The 13259-nt window shown below is 40.9% G+C and overlaps 2 protein-coding genes across 4 annotated transcripts in view; one reads left to right on the forward strand and one right to left on the reverse strand.

Moving 5' to 3' along the window:
* Positions 1–11685, reverse strand: part of ttc7b (tetratricopeptide repeat domain 7B) — a 28622-nt gene extending 16937 nt beyond the window's left edge. Inside the window, exons 1-16 of one of the 2 annotated variants that reach the window (XM_019876100.1) lie at positions 11464–11685; positions 9968–10122; positions 9296–9371; positions 9107–9199; positions 8296–8459; positions 7907–8028; positions 6697–6775; positions 6295–6470; positions 6051–6114; positions 5835–5972; positions 2804–2992; positions 2593–2710; positions 1377–1434; positions 726–798; positions 358–518; positions 145–261 (exon numbers count right to left, since the gene is read on the reverse strand). In XM_019876100.1, the coding sequence (XP_019731659.1) occupies positions 145–261; positions 358–518; positions 726–798; positions 1377–1434; positions 2593–2710; positions 2804–2992; positions 5835–5972; positions 6051–6114; positions 6295–6470; positions 6697–6775; positions 7907–8028; positions 8296–8459; positions 9107–9199; positions 9296–9371; positions 9968–10122; positions 11464–11584 (1904 nt within the window). In that variant the 5' untranslated portion in view covers positions 11585–11685. The remainder of the gene's footprint in view (positions 1–144; positions 262–357; positions 519–725; positions 799–1376; positions 1435–2592; positions 2711–2803; positions 2993–5834; positions 5973–6050; positions 6115–6294; positions 6471–6696; positions 6776–7906; positions 8029–8295; positions 8460–9106; positions 9200–9295; positions 9372–9967; positions 10123–11463) is intronic. The other variant, XM_019876101.1, reaches the window with a different exon arrangement.
* A 243-nt stretch (positions 11686–11928) lies between these two features.
* The window catches only part of fam177a1 (family with sequence similarity 177 member A1), a 4707-nt gene continuing 3376 nt past the window's right edge, over positions 11929–13259 (forward strand). Inside the window, exons 1-3 of one of the 2 annotated variants that reach the window (XM_019876157.1) lie at positions 11929–12078; positions 12475–12654; positions 12863–12929. In XM_019876157.1, the coding sequence (XP_019731716.1) occupies positions 12010–12078; positions 12475–12654; positions 12863–12929 (316 nt within the window). In that variant the 5' untranslated portion in view covers positions 11929–12009. The remainder of the gene's footprint in view (positions 12079–12474; positions 12655–12862; positions 12930–13259) is intronic. The other variant, XM_019876156.1, reaches the window with a different exon arrangement.

Below are 13259 nucleotides of genomic sequence, written 5' to 3' on the forward strand. Positions count from 1 at the left end.
CAGCTACAGCCCTATCCAACAAACTGCTACCACGCCCCGAATCACTGCCACAACAAACCACACAAACACAGACTGGGTGTTCCATTTGATCACAACATTCAACCAGTCAAGATTCATTATGGAACCGTACGCGTATGTGCATACCTGGGATTGGTAAGGTTGTAAAAGCTTTTCCAGATCTGCAGCATGTGTTTGCAGGTGAGCAAAGCTTCTTCTGATCCTCTGCACATGCTCTCCAACTTGACCTTGGTATAGAGCAAGCTAAAGGATGCCCAGCACATCCATAAACACAAGGTCAGATTGTGGCTAGAATGGGATGCATCATGCGAGTGTGGGTGTTGTGTGGGTGTGCCTCACTTGAAGTTCTCTGGATACTCAGATAGGGCCATTTCTATAATATTGAGACCATCCTGGTAATGTTTCTGTGCTGAGAGAAGCAGGGCCAGCAGATGAAGGGAGTGAACATCATCCCCTTGAAGCTGCAAGGCTTGTCGAACATAGCCGAGCGCCTCAGGAATCTACACACACAGGCGCACACGGACACGCGCGCGCACACACACACACACAAACGCACACACACAGAGACTACAGGTTTTCTCTACATTTGAGGGACAGACAACTATTTCACATAATTGGTTTTCGTGTACATCCCTGACTTCATGACTCATATTCCTACGTCAAAGGTCAATGGTATGTGTATGTTTACTTTAAACAGGCGTGGTTACCTGTCTGGACACAGCAAGCTGCAGTGCAAGGTAGAAGGCTGCTAGATGGTCTGTTGGAGACAAACTCTGAGCTCTGTCAACACAGAGGAAGTTTGCATGTTCAAAAATGTCATTCAAACGATTATTAAATGACAGAATGTTACAAAGAATCCAATAGGGTTGTTCAAATTCCGAGTCGCGGTGGAAAAAGTTAGTTCTTACCATTTTATGGTCACCCATGTCTTAAGTCATAACAGTAACAAAACAAAATGAAGAAATATAGCACTTTATTTTAGATTCTATTTACTCAATAATCTTTTTTAATGGGCAATTGTCGAACCAAGAGTTTCTTGTTGTTATTTTGAGCTATTGAACATATATACACACGTTTCAGTACAAATACTTGAAGGGACAAATGGAAAATTGTCATCATAGTTCAAAAAGTCAAACCAGTAACTGAATCATAATTTGGCTGTGGAGCAGTTAATTTTTAATTTTACACCAAATTCACGTGATCATGATCAGTTTCGGCTAAACACACTCACAGATGATCGTATCAGTATCAGCAGCATGTAACCCTGATTGGAACACCCCAACTGAAAACCATTCTGAAGTAGATGTGGGTAGACGAGAATAAGCAGAAAAAGAAGGAAATAAAAAAAGACACCAAACCTCTGGAAGGCTCCCAAAGCTTTTCTTTGATACTCTTCCTGTGTGCTTCGCAATGATGCTATGGAGAAACGGACAGTAGGAGAAAAAAAGCAGTCAGCTGCATTACAAAATAAAACAATGGGTCTTATTCACCGATAAATGTCTAGAAATGTTCCTTTCTTTGTGCACAAGTTGAGTGGGTGGGCAAAATTACCATCTGACACGTGTGCACTGGCCGATTTTCTTCACACCACCGTGTGTAGGTTAAAGAATAAATATTGATTCGATGTAATCGCTTGTGAGAGTGGCGCTACAATTTCCATTACCGCGCACCGATTTCCCCATAAAAAGGCATTTGTTTAACGCATTTCAGCGCATCCCAAAGCTTCATAGTGTAGGACACAAGATCTTCGAAACGTTCTTAATCTTAATCCTCTATTCAAAACGTTTGTATCATCAGAAAACGTGATAAATGCAGAAAGTGACAACACATAATAACGATATGAATCATTGTTAATTGAATCCAAAGTTCAATAAGAGAATGCTGCACACAAAACATGCCTTGAAAAAAGACATTCGGAGACGAGAGATGAACAAACACGGCGCAAGTTGTTAAAATAGATCGTAAGGAATATATGTCAAAGCCGCTGAAATTACACAATTCATGCCGGTCAGAGTTACGCGTGCGCCTCTGATCTTTTGATGGCTATTTGTCAACTGGATATATCGTGAAATGTTCAAGATTTGTAGCGTGCATGTGTACTTGATCGATACGGATAAACATACAATACCGACTGCAGTTCCAAGCATTTGAGCACAAGGGTAAAAGTGATGAGAAGTGTCCTTTTCATGGTTCTTTGGGACATTAGTCAACTTATCAGCAAATTCACAATTTACGTTTATTATCGTCAAGATTATTCGTTTGTATGGATGACTGTAGTTTCAATACGTTGCGCGTGTTGCGTAAAACATTTGTGTTGGACATTTTTTTTTTTTGAAAGCAGATCATTATTTGTGTGTTGGCATTGTCTTGAGAGGTTCTACATTAGTTCACAGAATACACACACACGGTCAAGTACAAACATAACGATGAGTCACAGATTTGTATGTCAAACGTGCCTATGGACGATTTAAGCACAAATCTGTGTGTTAATTAGTAAGTGAAAAAAAAATTAGTACATGAGGCCCAGAGTCTCAGACTTGCTGGACACATGAGCGAGCGCACACGCAGACTTACCATCCGTGGCTTTGAGGCTGTAAACCAGTCCAATTGCCAAGTGGCCTTTGGCTCTAAACTCGGCTGCTTTCTCCCCCATGTCGATCACCATTTTGGCAAAGCACTCACCCTCATCCAGCTAGGATGAATTTAATGAGGGAAAAAACACCTGTGATTTAGAAAGCAGACCTGGATGACGCTTCAGAGTTTGTTGCTTGAGCGCAGCTGTTACCCAGTGCAGGGGTCCGATGCAAAGTTTGACGGCCAGTAGCGGAATGGTGGGGTCATCTGGCTTTAGACGGATACACTCCTTCAAAACTTTAACTGCGCGAGCGGATTTCCCAGCAGCCATTAAAGAAAGTGCAAGCTGGTACCATAAGTGGAACTCCTCAAAGGCAAACTTCATGGCGCGCTCCAAACACTGAATAAAAAACACAAGGAGACATTTAGATGGAGCAATTGACAATGTAGTGGTTCGCATATTGCAGCTAATTTTCATGCGGCTGGCACAGGCTCGATTCAGTCAATGGCTATTTACGATCACACTGTCAGGCAACCACGACTTTGCAACGAGCGATGCTGGGGTAGCTGCGTTCTAACTGGCGATGGTAAATTAAAAACACGTTAACCTCGCAGTTGAGCATTGCGGTGGATTGCTGCCTTTTACATAGACCACGGTTCAAATCCCAGTTATGAACACGCACATTCTAATGAGTATGCTGAACCGTAATTCCAAGACAGTGCCTGTGTTAAAACGAGTGGGATGTGTCAGGAAGGGCATCCACTGTCAAAACTGTGCCAAACAATAAATTCACGATGGCGACACCTGACAAGACACGCCCCAAACATGGAAAATCTCACTAACTGCAGTGTCAACTTTACACCAAGAGAGAGTGCTAATAAACTGTGAAAAAAGATCAGAAGTGGTTTCGATAGCGTACAATGGACTTATCTGGCCTAGAAATGTCTGTGTTGATGGCGTACAATTGTCCGGGCAATACCTTGGGGCACAAAAAAATAAACGACAATATTCTGTGGTCGACTTTTCCCCCCGACCTGGTGGTCAGTGCCTGTTGTGGTGGTAATCCCCGAACTCGATGGAGGACAGCGAATGATAAGGCATGCCATCAAGATGAAGGAGGAGTGCTATCGAGAATTTTTGGCCTGTGGAACTCTGGACGAAGCTGATAGGTACTGCCGGACCAAGAGCAATGAAGCGTTGGCAGTCACTGAGGCAAGTCCTTGGGCATGAGAGGAGATTGGTGAGGACGTGGGAAACGAATTTCGGACGGCTTCCAAGAAATTCTGGTCCACCAGCTGTCATGTCAGGAGGCGAAATAAGTAGACCGGTGGTGCCCAAACGATGGCCCAGAGGCCATTTGCGGCCCGCCATCCATTTTACAGTGGCCCGCGACATGACAAAAAATAATAATAAAATACCGTGAACCTTGGGCCACAAGGTTAGTTAAAAAAGGTGAAGTTGAGCATAGTGAGAAAGGTGTCAAAAAATAGTTGCCATTACCATGAATAAATTTGTTTACATACTATATAGCTTTTCTCTATATTTGAACAAATAAACAATTTATGATTAAAACAAAAACAATTTATCTTCACAGCACTGTAGTAAATAAAGATAATTCAACTTTAGGGATAAAAATAGTTTCTTCCACTTAGTGCTCTATGGACGATTTATGAAGACATCACATTAATGATCCGCAATAAACTAAATAGTTCTCTACGAAATATCATTTCACATATTTCACAGTTATGTCTTATCGACATTTTGCGAATTTTGGACAGTCTGTTAGTGTGGCTTTTTCATTCAGCAATCAGGATTACCGGTATATACAGTAGACTGAGGACTGCAATATTACTTGCCTCTGATAGCATCTCATACTGCCCTCTCCTGCCTAAAGCAATAGTCAGCAGGTCGTACACCACAGAGGCGGACTGTAGACTAATGATTCGATCATTATTGTGTTCCGGGATCCTGCTTAGGACAGCATCGCGGTTAGCCTGAAATACACACAATTGTAAAGTTACGCTGAGTATGTATGACTTTGGAGCAGGGTATGCCATTGGCACATGTCTTACCATGGACTCACTAATGAGGAGCAGCAATAATGCTTCTTCTGTGTTCTCCTGGGGACAAAAAAGACTGAGGGAGAGAAATGAGTAAAGAGATTCCAAAAGGGTGAGGGGGGAAAAAGAGAACAGAAAGATGAGCACATTGAGGACATTGCAACATTGACAATAGATTGTTTTGAACAGCTGCGGATATTGCTCCACTGTCCTACTTATTCTCTCCATTCACCACAAAAACATGATTGCTTACTTCTCTCCCGAGTACACGCGTGGGCGTCGGCTTAAGCTGTACTTCTTGCTTTGGACGTGTCCTTGTCGCGTGGGATCGTCCAGCGGTGACACAGTAGGCGGGTCTTCCACAGGAGACCAATAACTCTGTTCACACATTCCTCGGAGCAAGATCTCTGCAAGCTGTCTTGCTATGGTCTGAACATACACACGTGTGCATAGAGACACACACAAATACACTTATTTTCTGGCACCAAAGATCAGTTGAAGTCTCTCTCACTATTTCTAATGTACTTCTTGTTTTAACCCGACTGTAATGTATTTCTAGAGTGCTTTAGAAAACAACAAGTGATGTAGAGTTCAACGGGAAGCCTGAACAAAGTCTGTCACCTAACAAAAGCCAATCTTCCAGCCTGCTCCATACCATGCGCAGGTTCTGTGTCGTCCTGGTCTCAACAGCTCGAAGAATTTCTCGAAATCGCCCAACACCTTGCGTCAGGTTTCTATGCATGAAAAAGAAACATGTACAAGGTTAGTTAAAAAAGGTGAAGTTGAGCATAGTGAGAAAGGTGTCAAAAAATAGTTGCCATTACCATGAATAAATTTGTTTACATACTATATAGCTTTTCTCTATATTTGAACAAATAAACAATTTATGATTAAAACAAAAACAATTTATCTTCACAGCACTGTAGTAAATAAAGATAATTCAACTTTAGGGAGAAAAATAGTTTCTTCCACTTAGTGCTCTATGGACGATTTATGAAGACATCACATTAATGATCCGCAATAAACTAAATAGTTCTCTACGAAATATCATTTCACATATTTCACAGTTGTGTCTTATCGACATTTTGTGGAATTTTGGACAGTCTGTGAGTGTGGCTTTTTCATTCAGCAATCAGGATTACCGGTATATACAGTAGACTGAGGACTGCAATATTACTTGCCTCTGATAGCATCTCATACTGCCCTCTCCTGCCTAAAGCAATAGTCAGCAGGTCGTACACCACAGAGGCGGACTGTAGACTAATGATTCGATCATTATTGTGTTCCGGGATCCTGCTTAGGACAGCATCGCGGTTAGCCTGAAATACACACAATTGTAAAGTTACGCTGAGTATGTATGACTTTGGAGCAGTGTATGCCATTGGCACATGTCTTACCATGGACTCACTAATGAGGAGCAGCAATAATGCTTCTTCTGTGTTCTCCTGGGGACAAAAAAGACTGAGGGAGAGAAATGAGTAAAGAGATTCCAAAAGGGTGAGGGGGGAAAAAGAGAACAGAAAGATGAGCACATTGAGGACATTGCAACATTGACAATAGATTGTTTTGAACAGCTGCGGATATTGCTCCACTCTCGTCCTACTTATTCTCTCCATTCACCACAAAAACATGATTGCTTACTTCTCTCCCGAGTACACGCGTGGGCGTCGGCTTAAGCTGTACTTCTTGCTTTGGACGTGTCCTTGTCGCGTGGGATCGTCCAGCGGTGACACAGTAGGCGGGTCTTCCACAGGAGACCAATAACTCTGTTCACACATTCCTCGGAGCAAGATCTCTGCAAGCTGTCTTGCTATGGTCTGAACATACACACGTGTGCATAGAGACACACACAAATACACTTATTTTCTGGCACCAAAGATCAGTCGAAGTCTCTCTCACTATTCCTAATGTACTTCTTGTTTTAACCCGACTGTAATGTATTTCTAGAGCGCTTTAGAAAACAACAAGTGATGTAGAGTTCAACGGGAAGCCTGAACAAAGTCTGTCACCTAACAAAAGCCAATCTTCCAGCCTGCTCCATACCATGCGCAGGTTCTGTGTCGTCCTGGTCTCAACAGCTCGAAGAATTTCTCGAAATCGCCCAACACCTTGCGTCAGGTTTCTATGCATGAAAAAGAAACATGTGTAAGGGGCAATCTCAGAAAAAAAGCCTTTTAAAAAATCGAATTGTGCAGATGTCTGTTTGTGCGTGAGCGAAAAGGGGACCTGGTCTCAACAGCTCGAAGAATTTCTCGAAATCGCCCAACACCTTGCGTCAGGTTTCTATGCATGAAAAAGAAACATGCGTAAGGGGCAATCTCAGAAAAAAAGCTTTTTAAAAAAAATCGAATCGTGCAGATGTCTGTTTGTGCGTGAGCGAAAAGGGGAATGAATCACACACACGCAAAATCTTTTCTTGCACTAGTTTTCAACATGGCACATTCAGGCATCATTCATTTTCTACTGAACAGAGACATTTTTTTAAAAACTGCATGAGAACAACAGCTCGCATTTTAGTGGTTCAATATGATCAAATCTGCCTATTCACAGATTTTTGGGCGGGTGTGGGGAGGAACTTTTCCTGTTATAATTTTCTCCACTTAGTTTGTTGAATCTCAGTGAGTATTCACACCATAAAAGTACTTTGGTCAACTAGTCACCAAAAGCGGATAAGTTACTTAATTAGATTGATTCAATCGATCAATAACTCGTGAATAATGATGTCAATGTGTGCCCAGCATCGATGTGCACTAGTCCAGATGAGCAACGTAGCTGGATGGCAGGGCAGACTCATCGATTAAATAATATAAAAATAAAAAATATAATTTCAGTGAAAAGAGCTTCTACATACTGGCGTACCAAGTAAAGAAACGTACCAAAAAATATTTGGGGAATTACCTATGTTCATGTAAATAAAATACAGCATCAACCTGACATTGGGTTGCGGTCTACATTTTGTAACGGTAATTTACTGCATCCTAACATAATTAAGCTGCCGTTTGAGTTTAAAAGGACATACAACTGTTGTTCAAAGAAACACACCAAAAATATTTGGGGAATTACCTATGTTCATGTAAATAAAATATAGCATCAACCTGACATTGGATTGCAGTCTATATTTTTTTAACGGTAATTTACCGCATCCTAACAATTAAGTTGCCGTTTGAGTTTAAAAGGACATACAACTGTTGTTGGCATCAGTTCATTACTTGTCATCCCACACATGGCGATGTAATAGCAGGTGCTGTCTTACCCGTTCTTAAAGTGAATGACATGGGCTCTCTGTAGGCCAGTCTCAAGGAAGTAACCCAGTTCCTGGTCCTGGGAAGTCGGGCCAGGCTTCGGGCTGCGATTCTGAATTCCAGCTGACAATGCCTGAGAAAAAAAAATAAGAATTGTACACAATCATCACTCCAAAAGCACTACCAAGTTATAGGAGGTTGCAATGATAGAATTCCTCAATGTTATGCAGCCTTCCAGAGCATTTGGAGTCATTTTTTGAATCTCATCATTTTGTTCTCCAATAGAAATTTGTTTTTAATTGCCCGAAAAGCACATGAGCACATAAGCAAAGTTGCTACTCTAATTAGCCTTACAAAAACTTGACTGCAAGACACCTCAACACAGTCCACAAACACACACCTTCTCAGCCTCCTGCAAGTACAGCAGAGCAATGTCTCCAGATTTTTCATAGCATGTGATGATTTCTTGCTCTCGCTCAGTTCTGTTCCGATTGCAGGAGGGAGAACCGCCGTTCTTATTGGACAGCAGCGGAGAAGCGGCTGGGACTTTCTCTAGACACAAGCCTGAGGGAGAGAGACGACACAGTGAGACAGGATGACATAAAAATAAAAAATTAAATTAAAAACCTGAGTTTCTTCAAAACTTCACCATTGAGCAACACAAATCTAGTGGCATTCCTACTCCCTCCATCTCTGATCTCAAAATCACCTACTGCCACAAAATTACAGATGATCCCTATGGGGAAAGATTTGTCTCCAAACTAAACTAAATATTTTGGTGATTTTCACATGTGTTTTGAAGATCCACACATTTATACCCAATTTACATGTTTGTTAATGTCATTTTCCAATTTTTAAACTAGAAACGGGAGATGGCTCGCTCTCATTAAATAGCAACAGGAACACTGCCACTAGGCGGATGGAGGTGGAATGGTCTTTACACGCGTGAATATCTGAGACCTGTGTATATGAATACTGTATCGTGAAATAATGTGATGTGTCTCAATAATAAACGTGCATGTCCAAAAACGCACAGTCAACACTTCACACAGAATTAGAATGAAATATTTACAAATTCCGTGTTTAATGTACGTGGCCAATAAAGATGATTCGGATTCTTCTTCTGAGGTCGGTGCAAATTCTAGTGCTTTGCACAGCCACTTTAGGCTGCAGCAAGTCAAACAACGTATGTCTTTCTGTTTTGTGTGTACCTTTCGTGGCATAAGCTTCTGCTATCATAGATAGCCTATACACTGGAGCTCCCACCAGCTGCATGTCGTCCAGATTCACCCTGTTATAGTGACCTGCAAAGAATCAACTCAATTATTTTGCAACTCGGGGCATTTTCATTAAAAATGACATAATGTGATCAATTAATCTGAAAGTTAGCAGGGTGTTACCTAAAGCGTCTGTGTATTCTGCCTCAACATAACTAAGTTTGGCCATGAGCAGACTTGCTTCCTGGAGGTAATCAGCCTGCAAAGCAGACAATAAACATTAAAAAGATTAAACAGTGGTAAACTGGATGCTTCAAATATCTCAACACTTAACAACAAAAAGAAACTGCCACCAAGGTCTACAGCAGTGGTTCTTAACCTGGGTTCGATCGAACCCTAGGGGTTCGGTAAATCGGTCTCAGGGGTTCAACGGAGCCTCTGCCATGGAGGTTAAGACATACCCGACAACATGTCAATTAGTTATGACACGCCCGCTTGGCCGTCACTGGCTGCAGATGATCACATTACATTACTTGTCCAATCAGTGCTGCGGGAAATTTAGTTCGCTCAGTAGTCAACGTGTGACTGTCGTGATAGTATGTCGTAAAATAAAAAAAAAACTTATACGTATGTTTTGAAATGTTATTTACTTTTTTCTGTTCTTAATAAATGCGATTTTTATGTCTTGAATTTGTAAAAAGTCCTATTTTTGTTATTCACTAATGAAGGGTTCTGTGAATGTGCATATGAACTGGTTGGGTTTGGCACCTCTAACAAGGTTAAGAACCACTGGTCTACAGTGTATATCGGTCTATGGTGTGTCCATTTGTGTGCCATGTGGCCTTGGGTGGTTACCTTGAGGTTTCCTCTGTCCAAAGCAGCAGTGAGGTGCTTCCTGACCTCCACCAGTTTTGGTCGTGGGCCTCTTGGACTCGCACCCTGTTTGATTGGATTCTCCTTCAGGTATGTCAGAAGCTTGCATTCCCCCAACAACAGCTCGCCAAGGTCATCTGTACACATGAAAATATTTGTTTGGAAGAAAAAAAAAATTTCATCATCATCATCATCATACACTCTGCTTGATTGGATTTAATTATGGTAAAATTCATGAAATGTTCAATCAACCAGGCAAATCTTCAATCTATTTAAAATGAATCAATGATCAGAGCAACATATGGTTTCCAGTTGCAAATAAGGAGTGCCGGATATGTTAATAATCAACTAATCTGTTGATTATTTTATTGAAAAATCAACGAATAGGATTTTTTTTTTAATGTTTTAATTTCCATGCCTTTAGTCAAAAACAGGACATTATTTCAAAGTGACAGCTCAGATATTACACAAATAACTTGGTTTGTAATATGTCAAAGAAATATTTTATTTTGATTCAGCATAAAGAATTAGTCCATGCATTCCAAGTAGTTGGACAAATTTAAATGACACAAGTAAATCAGTAATCCGTTACCAAATTAAGTTAATACCAATTAATTTGATAATTGATTAGTTGAGAATAATTGTTGCACCTCTCATATGATTAATTCATGTTTAAGAACATTCAAAGTGGGGGTTGTAACAAAAAACAATTTGAATCGCTGTGGACTAAGATTAACCGAGATGTCCATGACAGCAACCAACTGTTCGTATACACATACCAACCAGAATTATGACAAGTAATCCTATTGCTGATCCCAGTCGGGGACCAGCGCTCGTAGTTATTGAATAAATAAAGGCAGCATTTTTAAAAGACATTTACACAGGCACATCTCCAGAATTTCCTTTCCTCCCGGTGGGTGTCACCAATGCATATATTTAAAATATAAACTAGAAACGCTGGAGTATCTTAAATGGGCTACACATATCTGACGGGGGTATTGCACCTCCTCGCCCCGATTTAGCGACGTCCCTGCCTTTAATAAATCAATATTATTTGAGAATAACCTATAAAGACGTTTTGACATTTTCAGTTGGGCCACTGTGGTTTCACTTCTTTATGTGTCCAAGATATTTTCGATAGACGCAAATTTGGCAGTGGCGTATAATATTACAGTGAAAATAACATTTAATACACATATACTGTTTCGCAGATCATACATTGGAAACTAAATTGAAGTGGCGGGGAGTTTGCTGCATGGAGCAGTAAATGTGTGTCCGTTTGCCATTATTTAGATGACATTTACATTATATTTATCATAGAACTATCAAATATTGTTTTGGTTTCCATGATTCAAGCACGAGTCATAATGTCGAGATGTCCAATTACCCCACGTACGTTTCCTAGTTCAGGAAGTCCTGAGGATTCCGATAGAGAGGAAGGCCGCGTGTACGTTTGACGGCATAAATATACATCTTACCGTTTGAAATCAACTTAGCTGAGAGCTGTCGAACTAACTCCGGTATCTTATCCCATTGCCCCTCTGAACGGCACCGCTCTATCTCGGTCTCCAGTCGTGAGCCAGACTTCTTGGCCGTCATTTTGGTGAGCGGCTTCGGCTTGGACCAAAACAGAAACACCAAAGACTCGCTCTTGACGTGTAGCGGTCAAGCTTAGTATACAGACAATTGCGCTTCCGGTTATGAATTTCAAATGAAAGCCCCCCCTACTACTACTACTACTACTACTAATAATAATAATAATAATAATAATAATAATAATGAATTGATTTTTACGGCGCATATATGCCTCAAATGTACGTTATGAACCAAGCCCCTCACTCTTCCCATCCCCATGAACCGGTCCGTGGCGGAAGAAAGGTTGCGGACCAATGTTTTTCGGGACAGTTCTGCCACAACAAATATGGCGGAGGTGCTCGCATCCAACTTGCATCTACATAAATGTGATATCTGTGTTTTCAATAAACAGTAACAACGTCGAGGTTGCTCGAAGAACCTTTCGTGATATGGCAGACTTGTCATTGTATTTAACCAATATAAACGTTTCATTGGGACGAACTATGGAAGGTAATAAGGTGAGTCCACGCAAGGGTTCGTTTTATGTTGTGGTTTCGTTTTTGATCGAAGTCGACTGACATGTTGTGATTCACTTCCTTAGCTTGCATTAGCCGTTTGAAGACGTCCCCAATAATGTATATTGATCGTTTTAATGCCAGTTTGGGATGATTCGTCGTAAGTACAATTAATTCAAACCATCAGTGACGTTTTTTCCCCTCGGCTTTTTGTTGTGTTTTTGATTTTGCTTTGTTATCGTTCTCGCCTACGTGGGCATATAACAAAGTGTTGCATATTTGAAACGTGAGACATAATGTCATCTGAGATTATTACAATGAAATAAAAAGCTATTGCCATTGGCACTACAATAAAAGATAAACAGTACATTAATAGTGCTTGTGCATGTGCTTGTTCAGAGTCAAGACGTGGTGGAAGACTTCGAGAGAGTGGAGATGGGCGACTCAGGTGCGAGGCAGGGAAGGGTTAAGCTTCCCCGCAGGACCATCTACTTTGCCAGTGGCGAAACAATGGAGGAGTACAGTACTGACGAAGAGGAAGAGGAACCTGTGGAGAAAAGAGTGGTTAACGTGGATACGGTAAGTCAGTACATGTCAATAAATTGCACTAAATGCACGTTGTGTGTGAGACAACCACTGCTCTCTGTGCTCAGGTTTAGATTGATTTACCTCATAACATAAGATGACTTTACATTTTTTTCTGTTTATCTACTGGTGATCTTGTCAAAAAAAGAAAACAAGCCTAATGCCACTTTGTTCTAAGATTGTCCCCACGTTTGTTTTCTAGTCGAAACTGACATGGGGCCCATATTTTTGGTTCCACATGTGGAGAATGGCCACCTCAACTATCTCAGGTAACACATCCCTTAAATAATGTCCACATGGACCTTTACATTTAACTACCATACTAGCAATCTGTATGGGGTGGGTATAAAAAAGTCTACAGACCCCTGTTAGCCAGGTTTTTGTGGTAGTAAAAATGAAACAGGATAAATCATCAATTGAGGAAAACATGCGTCGGTGAGCTCCATGGACAACGTTGACATTTCCATTTTATTTATGTTCAACGAATGGCGGTATTGGAAATTTGATATTGTTTGGTCACAGTCAAAAAGAAGAAGAAGAAGAAGAAGAAGAAGAAGAAGAAGAAGAAGAAGAAGAAGAAGAAGAAGAAGAAGAAGAAG

The sequence above is a fragment of the Hippocampus comes genome, unplaced genomic scaffold, assembly GCF_001891065.2.
Source record: "Hippocampus comes isolate QL1 unplaced genomic scaffold, H_comes_QL1_v1.1 scaffold252, whole genome shotgun sequence".
Taxonomy (NCBI): Eukaryota; Metazoa; Chordata; class Actinopteri; order Syngnathiformes; family Syngnathidae; genus Hippocampus; species Hippocampus comes.